Raw genomic sequence first — 23,812 nt, 5'->3', positions numbered from 1 at the left:
AGATGATTGGTGCATGTTGTATTTTGACCAAGTTGCTCCTGATTGTTTTGTAGGATTGTTATGCTTCGTTATCAATTTTTTATGTGTGTTATTTTTACTCATGTTTGTATTGATCAAATTCACACGATTGGGTAGTCTTGTTGGTACATTTTCTTGTCTAGTCTATGATATTTTGTTCATAGTTATACACTTTTGTCCCTGGTATGTTATCATGTGATTGCTAACGTTGTAGGGTGTCAAAGATGGTATAAGTTCTTATATTTCTATTTATGGTGGTGATCTTATGAGTCCTCTGGTGTTTTTCTGTCCCCCCCCCCCCCCCCCCCAACATTTAACAATTCACATTATCAAATCAATAATTCAACATATAGATCGTTTGAAATTTCAAAAATACAAACCTGTAACATTCTTACTTTCTGTTGTTTCTGTGTTGAAAAAGATCAAAATGCCATTAAGACATTTTAGTTTGAAATTTTTGCCCAGTAATAGCAATGTACTTTCAATTTTTTCCTTGTTAGAAAATTTTTCTTTGAAAAGTATAACCAACTATAGTAGTTAAAATGGCTTCAAGAAAGTAGGATACCATAATAAACAAATCAATAAATATGTTGCTATTTTTTGTTGAAGAAAGTAAAAAAATTGAAAAATGGAATGAAATTATAGTACTTCCAATTAAAAAATATGTTAAATTATACATCTAATATGCATGAAAAAATGGTTTAAGCTGGTGTTTCTTTTTAAAATTATAATATATATCAAATTTTCTTTAAAAAAACATATAACAAATAGATTCAATATACGGTTATATTTACTACCTTGAAATTTATGAAAGTTGTTGCCTAATACCTAATTGCAGCCAAATCAAAACTTCATATGCCTGATTCTTCTTTCCTCAAGTGGTACTGTCGAAGAAGATATTTCATAAGTAAAGAGCCTAAAGTTCCAACAAAACCCTACTAATTTACTATTTTCATGTGGGTCAGTTATTTACCTCTACTTTTGTCAATAAAAATATTAAAACATCCCCATTTGACATACCATCAACACTATTTTTGGTTCATGAAGGAAATCATTCCCATTTTGCCCTTCCCGAATCACTAAGATGTTCATGATTATGGAAGACATAAAAAGATTTAAAGAATCTATAACATGAACATCAGAAAGAAAATAAAAAATAAAGTGTGGGAAAATTCCTTACACATCAATTAAAGAAAATGGAGTGGAGTAGGCGTACGGAAAGCAAAAATTCTTCACTAAGGCTACATTGCATATTGATCTGCATATACCAAAAACAGGATCAATCTAAAATCAAAATAAAGTAGCAACAATAATGGATTCTCAATTAAAGTCAAAACAAAGACGGTGATCCTATGGAAATTTGGATACCAAACTATAAAAAAAACAATACATAAGGAAACTAATAATACAATAACGGTAAACTATATAATGTGTCTTACCTAAATGCATATATGTTCTCTAATAATGACGCCCTTTTGGCAAAATTATGATTGAACCCATTGAAACAATTAAACCCACTGATTGTAAAGATGAATACCCAACTTTCTCCATTTTTCCCTTTTCAATCTCTATAAAATCATTTGTTAAAAAGTATGATGATTGGACAATAATAATGAAAATGTTATTGAACAACAACAAAGTTGCCTTGATTTAACGATTTCATTACATCTTTGCAGTTGACAACAAGAGTTGCCTTATGTTAAAATTTTATATTGTCGTTATCCTTTATTCATGAAAACCTATACAAAAAAATTATTTATATTATTACTAAGAAAATCCATACAATATGGGTAAGAAAACAAATAATATGGATAAAGTAAATTATCCTAATAACTTTATTATCTTTTCGGTTCTCCATAAAATCACCGCTCACAGCTGAACCAAACCAACAGTTGTTGCAGGTGTAATCCAAAATATGAAAATTGAATCCAAAATATGAAAAGCTAGGTATGCATCAAAATAAAAATAAAAAAAAGAATTGGTAGCCATATACACAACACCCATGCTCGCACTTAAATAGAAAACAATCAGAATCGTATCCCACTATTGGCTCGGTACCTACCAGGTCGGCTTTACAAAGCATTACCACTTGTTCCGGACAAATATGCATTTGAATATGCCATACGCAAGCATCAGAATCGTATCCCATAAAATGTTCCAAATAGTACAAAGCAAATCAAATAAATAAGGAAAGGACAGGAAGTGCGACCGTTTGCAAACCAGGTAATAAGAAGTGGGATTTACTAACCACGAACAATATATAAATATCACCGGGAGACATGCTAACCATGTAAGTAAGGAGAACACATATTCCTTGACACAAAAACAATACCAAAGTGTTGCAATTTAACTAAGGCATTGGAGAGTTATATTGGGGTCCCACCCTCGGTATGGCTGTCTGACCTAGTTTTTATTATTCTTACGCATAGTGAATTCCCAGATGACTATAGGACAAAACCCCCTGGAGTAAGAGAGTTCATCATGCGCCTGGAGTTCGTCATATCAACATGTGGACCCAGCATGGATGTTTGTATATGTTTTGTGAAACTCATTAAGCTTTGGCTTACAGTTTAGTTTCATGTTTACATGTAAATCAGATGATCGGAGTAAGGCAAATGCGTGATCCTACACATCATCTTTGGATTTATGTTTGTGAGATGTTTTGGATACTGTAATTTTTTTACTATGTTTTAGAAATAATCTTTTGTATGACTTATAGATTATAAAATTGTTTTTGAAAAATGAAAAATTTTATCATGATTTTTGAGACGTTACACATGAGGTATGTATCAACTGTTAAGTTCCAGGTCTCATGAATTGTTTTTACTCATGCAGACTAAAGCTTTCTCCATGAAATAATAATGCAATTATGAAGAAGGTTCCTAATTCCTAACAATTTGAAACAAAAATTAGTTGTTGGATCAATCAAAATGCTCCTCTTTCTTTTTAATGAAATAGTCGATTGAAAGGAAAGTTCAGACCAACGAAATGAGACTTACTTCGAAACAGGAGTAATGACATAAGAATTAAATGCTTGATTCTTCTTGACCACAATACTGCCATGGAAATTCATGGGTGTTGATCCCTTATTGATGTAATTCATACACATACTGCACAGGTTCTTGCCACTCTTCCCTATCATCAAAATACTTTGTTGTCATTTGAAGATTAGGAAGCTACGATTGAAGACCAAGCGGTGGCGATTGAACATGTCGATTGAAGTAGGGATGGCGGTGGGCAACATACTAGATGAGAATACGGATGTTGATTGAAGTAGCGATGGGCAACATACCATATGAGAAGAAAGGCTTGGATACATAATGGGGATGAAGATGTTGATTACGTGATCGTTCTTTTTCTTTTTTTCAATTACTTGGTTAAATGTATTTTAGGGATAAATAAGATGATAAAATAATGATAAATGTCATAATTTTAATGGATAGAAATATTTATAATAAGAAAATGTCGAAAACAATTTAATTTAACGTTGTTGTTATTATTATTATTATTATTATTATTATTATTATTATTATTATTATTGTTATTGTTGGTATTTAGTTTTTTAGAAAGTTTTCCTAAATTAAAAGTACTTTTAAAGGAGGGAAAAATTTGTATTTATTTACCAAATCCGAGGATCAATTAAATTGACCCCACTCCATCACCGTACCTCATCACTCACCTTGCTTTTCACTTTTCACTCATTACAAGAAAAACAAACAAATCAAACCCCAAAACCCCATTGCTTCAACTCAAAACCCCACAAAATTCAACAAGTCTGAAATCAAGAATCGAGTGATGAGGCTATGGAGGAAGCAGAGAAAGAGCTAGAAAGAAGGAGCAAGTTCTTGAGCAATTTAATACAGAAGAAGAAAGCTACCGATCAACAAAACCTCCATCAACAACTCAATATCAGAGTCAAAGCTTCTGATATGTCAACGGTTTTGCAAAACAAAGCTTTTAAGTGTGCAAAAGATCATCTTGATTCCATGTCTCCTGGAAATGGAATCAAGATTGACAGCAAACGCCTTGCCCTTGCCCTCAAGAAGGTAACATTCTCTTCCTAAAATCTTTTCTTTTTTCGCTTTATTTTCAAGAATGCATAACAATAAATCATGGGTCTATCTTTTTTCTTGATTTTGGGTTAATTAGAGCTAAGTATATTGATTAAAAGGATTCTCAAATCTGTTTCATGAAGGTTTATGGATGTTTCTCCGTGGCAATAATCAAACTAGTTCTTAATGTTAACCACGTATCCTCACATTAGAATAGAAACGTTCATAACTTTATTTTAAATGTTTCAAGTTATATAAATATTGAATATGCAAAATGCAAAGAAAAACAAGAAACCTTTTTCAAACTTATTTCGTCTATAAATGCTTTTGGTAGTTTGATTGTTCTTGATTATATGAAACAATATTTTTTTTGCCCATTTCTTATGGTTTCTTGTGTGGGATTCTTTAATTCTCAATCACTTGTCTTCTGTGAATGCTCAAGTGTCACAAATCTAGATTTTTCTTATAAACTTTTAAACTAAGATTTGAAATTTTTGCATATTTGAAAAATATTTGACCTTTTTAAAGTATGATAATGATCTCCAATATCTTTAATGAAAAAGAAGGGACAAACAGAAAAATTCCAAAGCAGGTGGTCAAAATTGTTTTTTTATGGTGTCAGAATTATTTTGTTCATGTCTACTATTTGTAGTCTTGTGAGATTCTACTCACAGAGTATCCCTACTCTTTTAGCCTTTTGCTGCTCATTTTACATGAATTGATAATCGAGAATGTTGATTGACTTTACTTCTTTAATATCTTAAAATTAAACATGTTATCTAAATGCATAAATTAAAATGAATATTTAATGCTTACTCAAAGTTAATACCATCGTAGATGTCATTAATTTCTAGTTGAGTATTTTCCATAAAAGGAAATTTTAACAACTTTTATGATACTTTCAGGTTTAAAGATTTCCATTGTGATATTTCACGTAAAACTTCTAAATAGTTCTAGTCGTTGTTATAAAAAGTTTATGATATTAATTTGGGTAAAGATTGTTTCTTGATTTGGTTGGATTGGACAAAGCGATGTTGGACAGTGTGCAGCTTCCCATGGACATGTTCCCATCAAGTTATAGGGGCAATACAGTATAATACTTTCCTGTTTTTATCTTTTTGAAATTTCATTTATTTTAAAAACTTGTCCTGATTATATTTCCTAAAAAGGTGTTAACATATCTAGCTATAATGGGTAATCTAAACTAATATACTAATCTTACTTATCATTTTCACTATATTAATTATTCATTATTTTTATTTAACATCCACCAATGGTTATAGCTCTTGTTCGTGGTTAAATTTTTTGTTTTATAATAATAAATAATAATAATAATGAATAGAGATTTTTTTTTTTGTGTTAAAAATGGTTATATGTCGTTATCATAGGAATTCGACGCATCATACGGGCCTGCATGGCACTGCATTGTGGGAAGCAGCTTTGGGTCATACGTGACGCATTCATTGGGAGGTTTCTTGTATTTTTCCATCAACAAAGTTTATGTTCTTCTTTTCAAGACCACTGTTGACCCCATGCCCATGGATCATCATCGCTAATCACTATTTTCTGATTTCTCTTAGGACATTTATATAGATAATTAATGTATCTATTAATGCCCTTTCGGTTAAAATAAAACTTAGGAAAAAGGAATGAAACTTGTCTTTTGGTGAACTTTTTTAAGCTTAATTATTGTGTATGTGTTGTACCTTTATTATATATATCACCCTATTTTTTTTTTTTTTGTCCATTCATGTCATTCTTCAAGTACGACTACGACACAACTTCAACTTTTGTATCAAGTGCTTACTTTATTATGTAACCCAACGGCTACTAAAATAAAGCTTGATGGTTGACCAACGTTTTGCATTCCAAGTCAAATTACAATCTAAACACATCGGACCTGATTGATAAGTTTTTGTAAATTGAAGGTTATATATAACATTGTTAAAATTTTGGAGGGCTACCAAGTCAATTTCTTGAACTGTTATCAAAATCTTGGCCACATGTTACTTATCTTGGAAAACAATTCCTCCTTAAACCTTTAAAACAACCGTTCCGGTTTGTTAAGAGAAAAAAAACCATTTTTGAGCCATGGATATGGAGATTTCACATGAAACAAACCACAAACAACATCAAACAAATCAAGATTCATCAAACACAGGACAACCCCATGAATCTTTATACCTTGTATTACCTTATCTTCCACTTTTTGAGCTTCTTGCCATGGCTCAAGTATGTAAATCCTTCAACAACGCTTTAAAAGATGATATTTTGCCATGGCTCAACATCATAGTGGATGAAAATCTTCAAAGATCACGGATTTCCGATGAAATTCTAGTCAAGATTGCTTCAAAAGCAATGGGTAGGCTTAGAACATTGGTTCTTAATAACTGTGACAGAATTACAAACGATGGTGTTCAAACTGTAGTAGCCATGAATCCCAATATCGAAAAGGTACGATTTTTCTTGATCTTGAAATTTGATGTGAATTAGAGGGTGTTTGGATATGTGTTTATAACAACAATATTTCCTTTTTTAGCTACATGTACCTCAATGCACAAATTTAACCCCCGAAGGGGTTATCCAAGCAGTGACAACGTTAAACCAACACGTTGCAACCTTAAAGAGCCTAAAGATAAACGGTATCTATAACATCACGAAAGACCACTTTCAAACACTTTGTATGTTGATAAAATCAAACGAAATGCAACACAAGCGATTCTATCCAGACACTTCAAGACAAGATTCCATAGATGTGGGAATTTGTCCCAAATGTGATGAAGTGAGAATGGTGTTTGATTGCCCTTTGGAGACATGCGAGAGGAAGAGGACAATCGGTGGATGTCGAGGGTGTAAATTTTGCATTGTAAGGTGCGAAGAGTGTGGAAAATGTGTAGATGAAGATGATAGTGAAGCCGCTTGTGAAGATACTTTGTGTCTAGTTTGTTGGATTAAACAACCAAAATGTGGTTTTTGTAATAAGCCTTATTGTAACAAGCATGCATACAAGCAACGTGTTCTTCCCGAGTCCTCGGGTTTTGTATGCGAGGCTTGTTATTCGAAAATCGATGAAATTTGAATGACAAATCAATGTAATCATTTCAAGTACTTGTACCTACAAACACTGCATTTTGTGTGCATTACACTAAGATTGATGTGAATGAGACAAAAATTGCAACTTTCAGGTCAAAGAATAGATCATGAAGAAAAAAATCTTGATTCGCTTGTTTCTACAATCAACAAACGAACTCGCTCCTAAGTCCAACAATTCCTTCAAGCTTCAAACAAACTTTGTTTGTGACCTTTTTACCCTCCCGCTTCATGGGCAGGAACAAAATGGAGGTAATCAAGAACAGAATATTTTCGACAAATTTACAAAAATACCCCACTCAAAAGTAACACCACAAAAAGTCTCATAAAAGAAACCGAATTGCTCTCGTTGAATGTTGACAAGCTACCCGAAGTCGAATTTGAAGACGGAGCCAAAGAAGTCCCGTTTATGAATGTCCCATTACTCCCATTACTACACAAACAATAATATAAAAACCATTAATTTCACAATTTTTTTTTTTTTTTTGCAATGAAGTGTGACATTTTGTAATAATTATTTACCTTCCGGGAAATATACAACTTCCATGACCTACAAGTGAAACAATTCGATAACATAAGTATAACATTTAAAGCACGGAGTACAACTCTTTACACATATAAAGCATTGAACCTTTGACTTACTTGGGTCAGTGGTAGTAACAGTAGCCACACCATTGAAATCACAAGTCCCTTCAGCCATAGCCATTCGATGATAATAAGCATCAAAAGCATAAGTGGCATGAGCTGCAACAGTATCCGGTTCATAACATGGTGCACCCTGAACCATAGCCGAACAGTCAACTTTCCCCGGTCCACAAGCCCAATCCAAAGCAGCCTGCAACATCTTCCGATCAACACCATCTCTAGCCACACAGTAAGTCTGGTTCGTGGTGTCATTAGCCAACATGGTCCCTGAACCAGTCAAATGCAACACATAAATCGGCCTCCCATTTCCATCAAAAAGCCCCCAATTCTTCTCTGAAACCACCCCCGATCTTGCATCTTCATTATAAAGCTCGTAGATGAACGTGCTGACAGCTACCCCTGGGTGTTTTGGTGTCCCGGTGTTGTTTATAACATGTTTGATTAGATTACTGTTGTATGTGTTGGCGTTGTCGAGAGTGGCATCTGGTTCGTTGGAATCGCCTTTTGATGGCCATCCTGATTCCGTCACCACGATCGGAATGTTCGTGAAGTTTAAGTACGACATTGAGAAATAAGCAGCGTCGACAATGGCATCGAATACATTGGTGTAGTGTAAAAGGGTGTTGGAATCGACTGCTTCTTTGTTTGGTGGGAGAGGGCGGAATAGGGCGTAGTCCAACGGAATAGCATCGCGGGATTGGATGTAATCGTAATACGGGTAGACGTTAAGCATGAGGTAAGATTTCGTGGATTGAAGGAATTCAAGTAATGGAATCATTACTGGGTCCCATGTTCGGTTAAAGAAGGCTTGAGATGGTGGAAAGGAATCGAGGATGATGGAGGAGGAATGGGCGGTGGAGACTTTGATATGGGAATCGAGTCTGGCGGCGACGAGGGCGGCGTGGATGTATTTTAGGGCGGAGACGAGTACTGGGGCGGCGTTGGGGATGGCGGTGAGGACTTCGGAACCGACTGATATGGCGGTGATATTGGTGGCGGGGACGTGGGTGAGGATGTTACGAGCCACCCAATTGGCGGCGGTGGAATTGGATTGGCCGATTGCGAGGAGCTGTTGGTTTGGAACGGAAACGGTGACGCGGATTCCGGTGCCGGAAAGGGCGAGGAGCATGGCTTGGTCGGCGTCGTAGAGTCTGACGTGGAAGATTTTTTGGGCCTTGAGAAGGGCCACCACCTGAGTTGGGCTGGGCATGTCGGAGAGGGCGGTCCCTATGTTGAAACCTACAAAAGCATCTGGAACAAAAGGCACCAAGGGTATTTTAGACCTTTCATAAAAAGTCAACCATTGACTTCAATGTCTCAATTTAATGTAAAAAATTGAGAGAAATCATTCTATAAGATGTGGAACAAATATGACAATTAATCTTATCAATGATGGGATTTACAAATTTTTAGAAGAAAAAATGAAAAATGCGTAACATTGAACTTATATATATATGATGTTTGTATAGCCAAAATGTCAATATTGCCCTTCAAAGTTGATCTAGATGGACCCAAAATGGAATCTTTGTTAGTCCTGTTATTCCCACTTTAATGTTTGGAAAATCAAAAGGGTATAATTTATGCAAAAACAAATAAATAAATAAATAAATAAATAAAGCATGCTCTGAGTTGTATCTCAATGGTGGTATTCCAGGAAGGTCGGTTAACGTAAATGTTAGAAAAAGTATATGAAAAGCAGAACTTTTGTTTCTAGAACAGTGAAAAATCAACGCATTTACTCATTTTTAATAAGCAAAAATATGAACAATCATGATTTATGGCTTATAAACCCTAATTAAAACAGCTATAATAAAAAACAACCTTTAGGCTAAGATTATAAAATACATAAAAGGGTATGTGAAAAGATTGTTTTTTTAGTATAAAACTACTCGAAAGATTCAAAAAGAAATTGTTTTTGTAGTGTAAATTGTTGATTTCTTAGAAAATAAGCTGTACTTGAGTTGTACTATTCTGGGAAGGTTAAGGTATAATATAAATTTCAAATAAACCCTTTAAGTTTCTTTTTTTCTAGAACAGTAAAAACTAAAACTTTACTCATTTGCAATGACCAAAACTTCTTTAGGTTGAGTACTTGAGTTTTTGCCCAATTTTTTGACTTCATGAACCCTAATTAAAACACCTCATACAACAAAACCAAATATGCAAAAGGGTATGTGAAAAAAATGTTCTTTGAGAATAAAACTACTCAAACGACATTGTAGTTGAATGGTGTTGCAAAGTATAAAATTTCAACAGAAAAATATTTATGAAGTATAAAATTCATCTCTTGAACAGTGGAAAAAAATTCAGAAACTTTACTCATTTGCAATGACAAGAATGAGAATATGAACAAGGATGGTTTATGGCTTCTAAAACACAATGTCTTTCTGGGTTTATATGTTTTTGTCGAACCTTTCACAATTTACACCATAAACCCTAACTAAATCATCTCCGATAACACCCAACTTTCATATTAAAACCGTACGAAATGCAAAAACGCAGGTGAAAAAATGTTTTTTTAGGAATAAAACTACTTGAAAGATGCAAAAATAAAGGATTTCCATAGTGAAATTTGGTGAACTACGCAAACAGAGTATAACATGTGCAGAAAAAGATGAAAGATATGAAGAGGAATGAAGAGAGAAAGGGTTGACCTTTGTCAGCCATGGCAGCTAAAGGTAGAAGGTGGAGGAAGAGGAAGAGGAGCGCCATTGATCTCCAAGTCGCCATTGAAGGGTTCTACAGTCCCAACTCCCAAGAACCCAAAAAGGAAATGTAGAGAGAGAAAGGGAGGGGGCAGAAAGGGGGTCTTTGAGGAAGCAATAGCCGAAGACAATTGTTGGGGGTGGGGTTGGAATATCTAAATTCAAAAAGAAAAATAATAATAATAATAATAAATAAGACTTTGAAGTTTGAAGTGGTTCGTTAGTCTTAAGGTTTTAGCCGGGATGATGTCCAAAAACCTAATCCAAGTATTGTCAGCAAGTTAATCATTTGGTACGGTAATACATTCGAATTATACTCTAAAATAATTATATATTTGAAATTAAAATTAAATATATACATATCACCATGTTGCAACTTGATAACTATTTGCGTGACTTGTATATCCTTCGCAACTTAAATATCGTTCGAGTTGTAGAGCTGTAGATATCTGGATTATGAACATGTTTAGAATGGAATGTTTGGAGCATTTGAGAGTTTTTACAAGTTTGAGATCTTTTAGCTTTTAATATTTGATAAAATGTTCTGTTTTAAACAAAAGATATCGTTTAACAATACAAGTTTTTAGATTTTAGTTTAAACAGAACGTTTCAAATCTAAAAGTTCAATCATGTAACGTTTAACAAAGTGCTATCGGTTACCCGTTACTAACTAGTTTTGCCGAACACGCCCTAAATATAATTCATTTCGCTTAATATCTTGTATTTGTATTTTATAGAGCAAACCATAGGCGGGTTGAGGGAGGATAAAGTGGACAACTTCATATGACTCAATTTTTTTTATTATATATTTATTTAAAAATTAAAAAATACAAAAAAAAAAAAAAAAAAAAAAAAACTTACTTTATAACAGTAGTAAGGCCTTTTTCTCTTACTCGTCTTAAGCATTTGAGGATATTTACATCTGCAGGATCGGCCTAGAGCAAACCGCAAACTTAAAAAAAATCAAACATATTTTTTTCTTTTTTTTTCGAAAAAACTATTATATTATTTGTTATTTAGTATAATAATAAAATCCCTATATTTTCTATGGGAAGTTTATTCAATCTATTTTCGTCTAAATATAAAAAAAAAAATAGTATATATATTTCTAGTGTGTTAAAATATTTATATTTTGGAAATTTTTTAATGTGATGGAATGTTAACACCAAATCCTTGAGAATGAGCATTTGTGGCGATCTAAGGTTTTACGAGCTCAAAGCTTTAGATTATACATTTTTTAAAATATACTTTAAAATATAAAGGTTTTAATGTACTACAAAATTATATATATATATATATATATATATATATATATATATATATATATATATATATATATATATATATATATATATATATATATGGGTAAAGTGAATATACCTAACAACGTTATATAAGCTTAGGTACCTAACTCCATAATACTACATCAGTTTGTATCATGTTTACATTCTAATTACCTAAGGTTCTTAAACTTCAACCCCATAACTTGATTACTTCCAAAATCTTTGGACTTTCACCAATATCTTTCTTTTACATCACGTCTTTCTATCAAATACCACCTGATGGGCTTCATATCCTACCGCTACAAATGAAAGGATGTAGGAGAAATATAATGATAAATTTCCAAATTTTTTTTAAGTAAATCAAGTTTAGGTATGAAGTTTAAGAACTTTTGATGATTGCAATGAAAATTTAATGCAAAATAACGTAGTTTGATGACGTTAGGTACCTAAGCTTATATAAGGTTGTTAGGTATATTCATTTTACCATATATATATATATATATATATATATATATATATATATATATATATATATATATACATATATATATATATATATATATATATATATATATATATAATAATTGATGAAAATATGTTAGTTTTTCTAAGGTTTTTCTTATTTTATATCGCTCATTGTTTAATGAAATCTTTGCGATATTCAATATTTCACATAGTATAATAGTTACTACCTCTCATAGTCACCGCTGTATGTACCCACTTCGTCACGAATCGTAACTCTGCCGCCTCCCATATCCACTATACTCCTATAAAAACGCACTTTATTTGGTCAACAGTATAACGAATATCTTGAACAATGTATGAATCATCAACGACACAAGAGTGATTATTCATCATGGGTTAAATTTTTTCAACTCCATGTGTGGGGTTATAAAGTTATTGTTAAAGTTTTTCAACTCCATGTGTGGGGTTACAAAGTTATTGCTCGTATCAACAACACCAAACCACATAAGTCCATCGATTTGTCTTCTCGAGTCTTGTTCAAGACTTATGATGTTCATCTTTAATGGATCTACGAAACCTTCTTAGATGAACCTTTAGCATGTGTATTTGATTTTGAATCAACCTCCTTTGAAGCATGGCTCGCATCAAGAGCGAACAATAAAAGCTCTCATACAACTGCTTTAAAGCACGAGTTCATGAACCTTACTCTTAAAGTCATGTCATCTCTTGATGCTTATTTGTAACACCCGCATCTTCGGGCTAAACAAAACAAAGAATAATCATAATTTAAATCCTTGATTCGGGATCTCATTAGTCGTGCGCGTTGCAGACTACGTATTATAAAACCATTTTAATAATTTATCAATAAACTATGAAATGACAATCTCAATAGAAGATTACTTAGGACAAAAAAATCTTGATAGAAAATGTAGGAACTGCGTTATGAATCCCGTACAAATAATACACACTAAAATCTGACTATGTATACAGAAGCCATGGACTTCCGAAGTTTCACGATCAGTCAGTGTATCGTAAATAGTAAATTGGAGATCGGTTGTTTATCAGCCTAGGTAATTTAAACGAAAGTCATAGCAATGGTAAACCAAGAGCGTCATATAGAGAACGTCTAAATCTAACTTCGTAAGAGGAAATTATGATTTTTCTAAAGTTTCAGTGTAAAAGTGTGCAACATTGATATTGAATTTTAGATTAGTTGATAGTTAACCGAAACAACCTAAACGAGAATCGAAGATCTCGTTAATAGAAACCCGACAATATAAAGACAGTCGAGAACATACGTCAGACGAGAGAGTTATGAATTTTTAACATACTTTAACAGTCTAAGTCTATTAAAAATATAACTTAAAAAATAAAGTCAAAATTAATCCGAAGTCTAAATGAAATTTGTAGATCTCATCGATAGCTACGCGTGGATATAAAACCCGTCGAAAACATAACTCGTATAAAGAAGATATGAATTTTCTTAGAATCGAAAACTCTTTGTGTACGCTCGCACACAGCGACAGAGTGCATCGCACGCACTGTCACTTCACCCAGAATGCGACACGTCGCACCACACAAAAAAAAATGAAAAATACACGTCATCAGTGTGACGTCCCTATTTTCACGACTAGAAAAGACCGATTTTGTTTATGCTTGTTTAAAAATCAGAGTAATATTTTTCATAAAAGTGTTGCGGAATTTATTCCCAGTAAAACATGATAAATACGTTATCAAAGCATTTCCGAAGAAATGTATTTTTATTCATTTTAAAAACATTGGGATGTCATCGTCAATACAAAAACATAAGCATAAACAGAACTTACATTCATTATCCTTAGTGATTTATATATCATTAATCTTTCAGTGTAATGTGACTTCATGTCAACACCTGTGATATAAATAAACTGAGTGGGTCAGGTTGGGAAACCTAGTGAGCACATAGGGTTTTCAACACATAATAATATAATTATTATGTTTAATCTTCGAATAGTTAACCCAATTACCCATCCTCATTATCTTCTTTACTCTTAAGGATCTACCATAAGAATCAGCTATTTCACATTCATTCATTCCTAAGGATTATCCTAAGGAATAGGTACGAAGTACATTGTTGTCAATGACACAACTGTCAAGCCCAACTGCTACTTCTTATCACTTTAGGCGCAACTACCAGAATTTTGACATTCTCTATGAGGCACAACTGCCAGTATTGTCCTTCGAGCACAACTGCTAGGGTTATCTCATTTATTCACAGTATCGTTTACGAGATTCCACTCGCAATACATATCAATAGGTTTTTAGAGTACACCGGTGAAGATGTCGTTCACAACACCTACACGTTGCGAGCCTGCTAGTGTTCCACTGGATTGTCTAGAATAGTCTATGGTTGTCATCCATACTCTGCTAGATGATGGGACCAACATTTGGGAACAAGGCTTCTCACATCGTCCACCTCTCACCCTTACCCCATGGTCTATATCACCTCTCAACTCATCATCCAACTCATATTTCATCTACCCATGTTTTACCCAACATATTACATAGATATAAATACATATACAGTTTAAATCATATAAAACTTGTATAAAATCATCTATCCAACATAGACAACAAGTATTCATATAATATCCACACATAACACGTAACTTATATAAAATACTTCATATCTTTGTGTAAGATGAAAGGGACCATGCACTCACTTGAAAATGTAGTGACTCGGCACTCGGACAGCACTTCGTTACTCTTAACACAATTTTCCTTTGACAAAACCTAGTATCATTACCACTAGAGTTTAGTCTATTATTCACCATTACTAATTAATAGTCTAGCAATTATTACTATTAAATATGCGTTAAACAATACTTATATAACTCATAATAGCCCAAGTATCTATTATAAGGTCATAATAACCTTACTATATCGAATCATAAGTTATACTAAAGATAGGTTAGGCGCAGCTTACTTACAGCGGGTTTTTCTCAAAACCGGGCGCCGCTAGAGCAGCATTCCCGAGCCGAAAGACTCTTTTTCTCGAAGTCTCCAGGCACTCCAAGGCTTTCCCCTCGTGCTAGGGAGGTTTCCCTAGGCTTTACGAGGGGTTTCAGGGCTAGAGCGAAGTTCTAAAGAGAGAGGGAAGTGATGGGAGGTGTAAGGAATGAAGAGGGTTTCACCTCTTATTTATAGGGGATGGAGGAAGGTTCATGTAGTGATTTTATTGATGTTCACATCGTGAGTAAGCTTGGGCTCCAAGTACGAGCCAGGTGCTGACACGAGGCATCGCACACAGGGTGGAAATCAGCCGATTTTCAAAAATTCATAATTTTCGCATACGAACTCCGTTTTCGACGTTCTTTATATCCACGCGTAGCCAAAAACAATATCTACAAATTTCATTTATACTTTGTCAGCTAATTCTCGAACAATCTTAAATTTAACAGTAGGGGAGATTAGACTATCAAATGACATCGATGAATTCGTAACTCCTTCATACGGACTCTGTTTTCGTCTGTATTTTTTTCGTTGAGTTCCTATTAATGAGATCTTCAACTCCCATTTAGGTCGCATAGGCCAAAACCCGCTCGAACTAAAATTCGAGTTTCGGGTACTGCTATACCAAATCTTAGAAAATTCATAACTTCCTCATACGAAGTCAGATTTGGGCGTTCTTTTTTTGTATGTTCTCGATTTAATGTATACTACAACTTTTTTTTAGATTTATAAGGATAAAAAGTCCTTCATTGTAAATTCACTATTTACGTCTCCCGGTGCCGTGCCGGTTTTGCCAAAAAACTTCGACGGCTCATAACTCTTCGTTATAACTCCGATTTTGGCGTTCTTTATATGTACAGAACCATTGAGACATATTCTATAACCTTGTTAAGATTATTTATTCTAAATAATCTTTTGTTGAAAAGACGTTTTCGACCCCTATTATCTCTAAATTGATTAACCCAGATCTACAGGCGTTACAATCAGTTCCAACCAAATGCACGGCACGCAGGAGACATATGCACGTCATGCAGTCCAAATTCATCTATAAATAGAAGATGAATCTCATACCGTTCTCATACCCTTCAAATGTTTCTCTCTTAATTTCTCTCAAATTTAAGCCCTTTTTCCCGACCTGACCCACTCATTTTAAATGCATCTCATGTATCAAGACTTAAGCTACTAGAACTTTATTAGGATGCTGAGTGGTTATAAGAAATCCTACAATCGAGTTCAAGATCATTAGGTATTTACATTGTAACTTTTGTTTCTGTGTCGATTATGACATCCTTAGGATTTTATTAAACTAAGACAATCGCTCGTACTAAAAATGTTTCAAATGTACTGGGAATTTTTGCATCAATGATAATATAATTTTAAAAGTGTAAATAAAAGTTTTAATTGGTTCTAAAAATTAGAGGATGTCACATTATTGCTAACAACTCAAGGAGCTTATCTATCGATTGAACAATATCAACAACATCACGAACGAACAATACCTCATTTTTTAATATGTATGCGGTCCACACCTAATTCAACATCGTTGTGTCATTTATCAACCAAAGCCTTCCGATATGGGACACAAATTACAACATGCTTCAACTATAGCAACCCCATAAAACACATAAGGGAACCACTACTCTTCAACTGTGATTTTAGTTGTTTCTCATGAACCATCGGTGACATCACACTATTACGACAAACCACCTCGCGACCCCCAACTAAACATTACCCCCATGCCATTCTAATAATCTTGCCAATTGAACATATAATTTGATCGTGGCCAAAACAACAACCAAATACCAAGGCCGAAATGTTATTCATCACCAAGTTTATGTGCCCAATGACAATATTGGACTCCCTGGTGGATGATGTCACCCTTTGTTTATATACAATCCAATTATATAAGTAAACACATTGACTGCCCATCCATGCCTAAATGTAACACCATGTTTTCACTTTTCGAGATATAAAAATATAAAGCTTTGTTATAAAAAACAAAGTGAAAATATATTGCATTTTAGCTTAAATGATCGATGTGAAAATTGTAGTAGATGTCAATACGAACATATGGATATAAAGAACATCTCAAATAGATTTCGTATGTGAAACTTATGATTCTTAAAAGTTTTGACATATTTTACAAAAATCTACGGTGCGGCCCATGTTATACCACGATGTGGGTAATTAAATGCACCTGACTCCACCAGTTGCATTTGCATGAAATGGAATATATGCCAAACCAGTTAGGGACCATAGCACGACCATACAAATACATCTTATAAATAGAGGGCTTAGGCTCTCTCGTTTCTTGCACCTTTCACTCACAAAGCTCTATATCTACCTCTTGAGATCTCAGTCCCTCGTGATTCGATTTATTGTTTTGTAGTAGCATTAGGGAAGTGCTAGAATATTTGAAAGGATCCTTAAGAGAAGGATCAGGCATCAAAGTTACGCTCATCGTTTTACTAGTTATTCGTCAATGGGGTAAGTTACACTTTCGCTTAAATATAACTTAAATTAAAGTATAATCATCATCGTTATTATAGACTTGTGTATTAGAATAATCATTAATCCCAGTTATTATACTGATCAAGTAACATCTGTTCCAGGTATGAGTTTATGCTCTGTAAGCCTAAGTACAAGAGTTAGGTTTTGGCATTATAGTCCAGACCATGGCATGGTGATTGTTTTGTCACCACAGTGTGGTATCTGTTGTGACCATAGCGTAGTGTCGTCATGGGCTCAGATCTTGAGCCATATTTAAGGAATTTTGGAGCTAGTGTTTCCTCCCAACCCCAACCTCCATCTCTCCAAAACATTTCTTCCAAACCCTGGTATCCTTTCTTGTGTTCTTAGCCTTTTGTTTGTGTTTGTGTTTGTATGTTGTGTCATTTTGAAGGAAGAAGCACCACCCTTTGGAGTTTGAGAGTGTCGTGTGGAAGATCCAACACCTTGGTTACCTTTTGGACCTCTGTAAGTGCTCAAGTTCTCAACTTTATGGTTTTAAATTCATATATCTAACATTTTATAGCATTTTGAATCCTTCTTTTGGATTTGGTTGGATTTTATGGAAGAACTCCAGGTAAGCTTGCAACTTTACCAATCTAGAGTGTTCCTTGAGTGTTTTATCTTTTAGAACTAATGGGTGACTTGGGACCATACAAAGAATAAAATTCTCATTTTTCACTATTTTGACATAGAATGGTGTAAGGAATACATGAAGTGAGTATACATGTGAAGTTATGATTTTTATGACTCTTTTGGGTTCTATGAAGCCTTCTCGAAAGTATGATTGGTTGGCTTAATGTAATAAGGGCTTAATCGATATGGTTTCCATAACACGTAGTATGGCTTGCCACGGCGCGATAGCGAGTTTCATCCGTGACTATTTTGTTGGGTGGTTACCACGACATGGTCACTGGTTGGCCATGACACGATGGTTGACTGTTGACTTTGGACTTTGACTTTTAAATAGTTTGACTCTTGGTCAAACTTGGAGAGGTTTTGAGTTATAACATGAGGTTTGGCTTGTGATTGGTTTAGGAGGTTCATATAGTTGATTTTGTGGGATTTCAAGTAGTGGATTACAACTCTTCAGGTAAGTTTTCTCATTATATTGTGTAGGACACTAGGTGTCATGGTATGCTAAATTGTCTATGTGGCTTTTGGATGTAGCAAATGGAAGTGATTGTAAGACTATGATGGGATCATATCATGTACATGGGTTGATTTACACCCTAGGATAGGGACCATTGATATATATGGTATGTGGTATTTTAGGGAACTCACTAAGCTTTGTGCTTACAATTTAAGTTTAAACATTTCAGGTACTTCCAGTAGCAAGGGAAAGGAGCCAGCCAGCACCCAGATATGTTAGGCAGTATGTGATTTATGTGTTTATATGCTAGGATATTATGTGGTAGTGGTAAGGGTGAAATAGTCCTTGTGACCAATTGAAAGTGACTAAAGGGTTAGGTCATCACCCAGTATGCTAGGCAGTTACCGATTGAAAGAGACCGAAGGGGTAGGCCAACACCCAAATATGCTAGGCGGTTATCGATTGAAAGAGACCGAAGGGGTAGGCCAGCACCCAGATATGCTATGAGGTTACCGATTGAAAGAGACCGAAGTGACAGGCCAACACCCAGATATGTTAGGCAGTCGCCGGTTGAAAAAGACCAAAGGGGTAGGCCAGCATTCGGATATGCTTGGCAGTATGTTTATTATATGGTATGTGGTATGATGGGAGAACTCACTAAGCTTCGTGCTTACGGTTTTCAGTTTTGGTTTCGGGTACCTCTTCTTCAAAAGTAAAGGAGTCGGCACGATCGCAACGCATCATACCATGATTTCCGCACATGAGATCTTTGGTTTCAGGTACCTCTTTTGCTATATAGTTGTTAATTCCTCTCAAGAAGCATGCTTATACATCTTTCCATTTGTTTATAATGTTTAATATTTTTATTACCTGGGGGCAAGTAAGGTTCGAGTTTGGGGAGATTTGATAGATGCAATTTTATGCATCTTTAGGGTAGTTTTTATTAGAATTTAACATCATAGTTTACACATTTTCATGTCATTAGTTTAAATAATTTTTAGCTCATGTTTATTGTCAAAATTCCCGTACTGCTCATGTTTTTTTTTTGTCATTTTCAGATTTGAGTGGAGCAGTACATTAGGAGAAGATTTGGATGCACATTGGAGCTTAACTGGAATTGGAACTGAATAAGGATTCCGAGGAACAACTTGTATTGCTTAAACTGAAGAATTACAACTGAATCATGACGAGAAGAGAAAATATGATCGTATTTTCTCAAATATGTGATCGCATAAACTAGTCGAGAGTTGTTTGGGTCGAAAAATATCATTTAAAGAAAATAGGGCACAAATGTGATCACATTTTCCTATATATGCGATCGCATGTATCTATCAAAGTTATAAATTTTTCACAAATAGCAACGTACTTCATTAACTGATAATTCTGGAAGTTTCTGGAAAACATGCGATCACATTTTTTGATATATGTAATCGTGTTTTTTGATGTCTTGCTCCATAAGCTTTTGAATTGCATATAAATACAACCCCTCTGATCAGTTTGAACACCGAATGATTCAAGACAACGAAAAACCCTTCTGAAGGTAATTTCTGCTTCTTTTTATCACTTTTTGAAGATATGAAGGTTGTGGATCATCTTTTACATTTATTTTAGCAAGATTAATCAGTTAGTATCTCTTTTTATTAGTTTTAATTAGATGTATCCATGTATGTGACATCCCCAAAATCTCGGCCAGAAAAGACCGATTTTCATTTATGCTTTTTAAAATAATTTCAGAGTAAATCCTTTTGATTTGAAAGAGTTGCGGAATTTGTACCCAAAAAAAAACATGATAAAACAATGTTTACCAAAGCATTTCATAAAAGAAATGTATTTTCATTATATAATCAAAACTCGGGGTGTCATGTTCCGATACAGACCAATAAGCATAAACGATAACATTACAAGTCATTCAACAAATATATACATATACAGACTTGCAAACAAAACAACTTGATGGTTCATCCATCTTATGCCCTTGCGCCACTTCCTGTAATACAAATAAAACTGAGTGGGTCAGGCTTGGGAGCCTGGTGAGCATATAGGGTTTTCAACCCACAATAAATAATTAAATTAATTATTATCAACCAACAATAACCCAGTTACCCATTCCCGTTATTCTCACTTTATGTCCCTAAAATAATTAACACAAGGGACCTAATCTAAGAATATTTTCATCGGGGTGACAACACATGCTGCGGGGGTTCCTCAGCAATATAAGTCAAATAAGGCAACCATGAGGGGGATGGAATACATCGAATGAACACCCAAGTTCAATAACACCTACAGGTTATGAGCCTGCTAGCGTTCCACTGGACTGTCTAGAAAAGTCCGTGGTCGTCATCTAAATTCCGCTAGATGACTGGATCAAAACAACAACGAGGCCTCTCATCTGCTTATTACACACCAACTATCTACCCATATTCTACCCAACATATTAGTAGATAAAAACATACATTTTTATACATATTTTCAAAACCTGTATAGCATGCTTGATCAATACATTTTCCATATAACAGATGAGGCACATACACATATCACGTATTTCATATAGAAATAATCAGATCTGTAAGATAGAAGAAAGTGAATATACATTCACACACATAACAACAAAATATACACATAACACGTATCTCGTATAAAATACTTCATAATTATACGTTAGGAGAAAGTAACAACACACTCACACATATAAACAACAATATACTTAATACATTCAAACCATACTTGTATTATTATTGCGTTTATGAAAGGTAGTATACACTCACTTGATCAGAAGATGATCAGACAGCACTACGACTTGAAAAAGTAGTAATCCTCAGCAAATCTAGAAGATCTCAACAAAAATCGAACTTCTCGCGGGCAGAGCTTCGGCTCGGAAACCGCACTTCTCGGGATCTTCGGGATCTCGGGACTTGCTTCGAGACTCGGGAATATTACCGGGGCTTCGGGGTATTTCTGGCACACAAATCGAGGCAAAACGGGAGAGAGAATGGAGAAAAATAGCAAAGAAGCCGGCTGCCCTCGCATCCTATTTATAGGAGGCTGGAAGCCTCAATTACGCAGGGCGTACGGGCGTCCAAAATCGTCACTGCATGCGTCATCCGAAGTGTCGACACTCTCGACGTACGCGGGGCGTACTCCGGATGAGCCCGATGACTCGCCTTCGGATAAGGCCGGATTTAATAATTAAATTTAATTATTAATTATTTAATAAACTTCAGAAATTCATATCTTCTTCATACGAACTCCGTTTTCGACGTTCTTTATATCCACGCGAATGTGAGACTACGCTCTACAACTCTCGTTTAGATTCCGTCGGCTAATTTTGACTTTATTTTTATTATTTATTTTTAATAGACCGGGACAGAAAATTTCGTTATAAATTCATAACTTCTTCGTTTAACGTCCGTTCTCGGCTTCTCGCCTGCTTTTTATCACTTTGATACTAAAAACGAGATCTTTGATTCTCGTTTAGATCACTAAGGCTAAATATCGCTCTAACGTAAATTTCACTTTTTACGTCATTCAGCGTTGCCGGTTCTGTCGCGAAACTTCGACATGTCATAACTTCTTCATTATAACTCGGATTTCGGCAATCTTTATATCTTCGGAAACCTTGTTTCAACTACTACAACATTATCTAAAGATATCAAGTTTATTTTACACTTAAATTTTGACACTTATTTTTATTCTTAATTAATCAAACCACATAATTAAGCAATTAAGCACAAAACATATAATACTCAAATAATACACTTCTATTATTTCAAAACGGGTTACAAAGGTTAACCTAGACTATTACATTGCTAAAAATGGCAAGCCCAGAAACACAGGCGTTACAATGTCTGTCTAAAACCCTAGTTTTCAGTTCTACAATAGACTAGTACTTTTCATGTAATCAGTTATTAGATTTGGTTTTCATTGTGTGCTTCTATCGAGTTGTTTCAGTTTTGTGGTTAATGAATGCTTGATTCTTAATTCTTGTTAGTCTGATCACCCAACTAGGGTTTAATCATTCCAGTTAATCAGTTGAAAGCTGTAATTGCTTTGACAATCTAGTAATAAGTAACAAGTAATAAATCAGTTCTATGTTTGGATTTGATTTTATTATATAAACTGAGAATAAGCCACAGGATAGCCCAATTCGAGTTCAACAATTATGCATCACCTAAATGTATATATATTTTTTTATCTAAAATCCTAATTACTTCCCAAGTCCTAAATACTCTCATTCCTCATTGAACAACATTCATTTCTGCAGCCCTCCGAATACATCCTCAAAACAATTTATTGACCTCAAGGTATTTTTGTTAAATTTTCAATCATACATAAAATAAAATAACCTAGGAAGAATTGGGACTTCTCTGTATCTTAATTGCTTTCTTCCTCACTCCAAATCCCTTCAGATGTGGCGTAATGGGTGGATTTGGTGGTTGTTCAATGAGTTATGTGAGTATTTAGGACAATGCATTCAGATGGATGCATAAATGAATGTATGCATGAGATTTTAACAAAAATACTTAGAGTCAAGAACATTTTCTGAGGATGTATTCAGATGTTTACAGAAATGGATGTTGTTCAATGAGGAATGTGAGTATTTAGGACTTGGGAAGTAATTAGGATTTTAGACACAAATATATGCGCTCAGATAATGCATAATTGGTGAACTCAAATTGGGTTATTCTCAATTTTTATAATAAAGTCAAATCCAAACGTTGAATCGATTTATTACTTCATATTCTGAAAAGAATTACGAATTTCAACAACTGATTAACAGGAACAGTTAAACCCTAGCTAGCTGATCAGACCAACAAGATTTAAAATCAAACATTCATTAAGCTCAAAACTGAAACAACTAGATAGAATCAACAGTGAAAACCAAATCTGATAACTGATCACATGAAAAGTACTAATCTAATGCAAAACTGAAAACTAGGGTCTTAGCCAAACATGGCTAAAAAT

The 23,812-nt window shown here is 34.4% G+C and overlaps 3 protein-coding genes across 3 annotated transcripts; 2 read left to right on the top strand and 1 right to left on the bottom strand.

The window, feature by feature from the left end:
• Positions 1-3,659: 3,659 nt before the first annotated feature.
• LOC145038312 (Dynein light chain type 1 family protein) lies at positions 3,660-5,786 on the top strand. The gene is made up of 2 exons (XM_078986714.1): positions 3,660-4,064; positions 5,459-5,786. The coding sequence occupies exons 1-2, from the start codon at positions 3,822-3,824 to the stop codon at positions 5,624-5,626; spliced, it is 411 nt and encodes a 136-aa protein (XP_078842840.1). The 5' UTR covers positions 3,660-3,821; the 3' UTR covers positions 5,627-5,786.
• Positions 5,787-6,106: 320 nt separating this feature from the next.
• LOC145041269 (F-box protein SKIP28-like) lies at positions 6,107-7,178 on the top strand. Its single transcript, XM_078989283.1, has 2 exons — positions 6,107-6,524; positions 6,610-7,178. The coding sequence occupies exons 1-2, from the start codon at positions 6,162-6,164 to the stop codon at positions 7,147-7,149; spliced, it is 903 nt and encodes a 300-aa protein (XP_078845409.1). The 5' UTR covers positions 6,107-6,161; the 3' UTR covers positions 7,150-7,178.
• A 64-nt stretch (positions 7,179-7,242) lies between these two features.
• Positions 7,243-10,643, bottom strand: LOC145041268 (glucan endo-1,3-beta-glucosidase 3-like). Its single transcript, XM_078989282.1, has 4 exons — positions 10,460-10,643; positions 7,803-9,056; positions 7,683-7,710; positions 7,243-7,593 (listed from the first exon to the last, which is right to left on the bottom strand). Exons 1-4 carry the CDS (start codon positions 10,533-10,535, stop codon positions 7,443-7,445), a joined length of 1,509 nt encoding a protein of 502 aa, XP_078845408.1. The 5' UTR covers positions 10,536-10,643; the 3' UTR covers positions 7,243-7,442.
• Positions 10,644-23,812: the final 13,169 nt, after the last annotated feature.

This window comes from Lactuca saligna, chromosome 4 (assembly GCF_052625555.1).
Source record: "Lactuca saligna cultivar CGN05327 chromosome 4, ASM5262555v1, whole genome shotgun sequence".
In the NCBI taxonomy this organism is placed as follows: Eukaryota; Viridiplantae; Streptophyta; class Magnoliopsida; order Asterales; family Asteraceae; genus Lactuca; species Lactuca saligna.
This window is presented reverse-complemented; position numbering and strand designations above follow the sequence as displayed.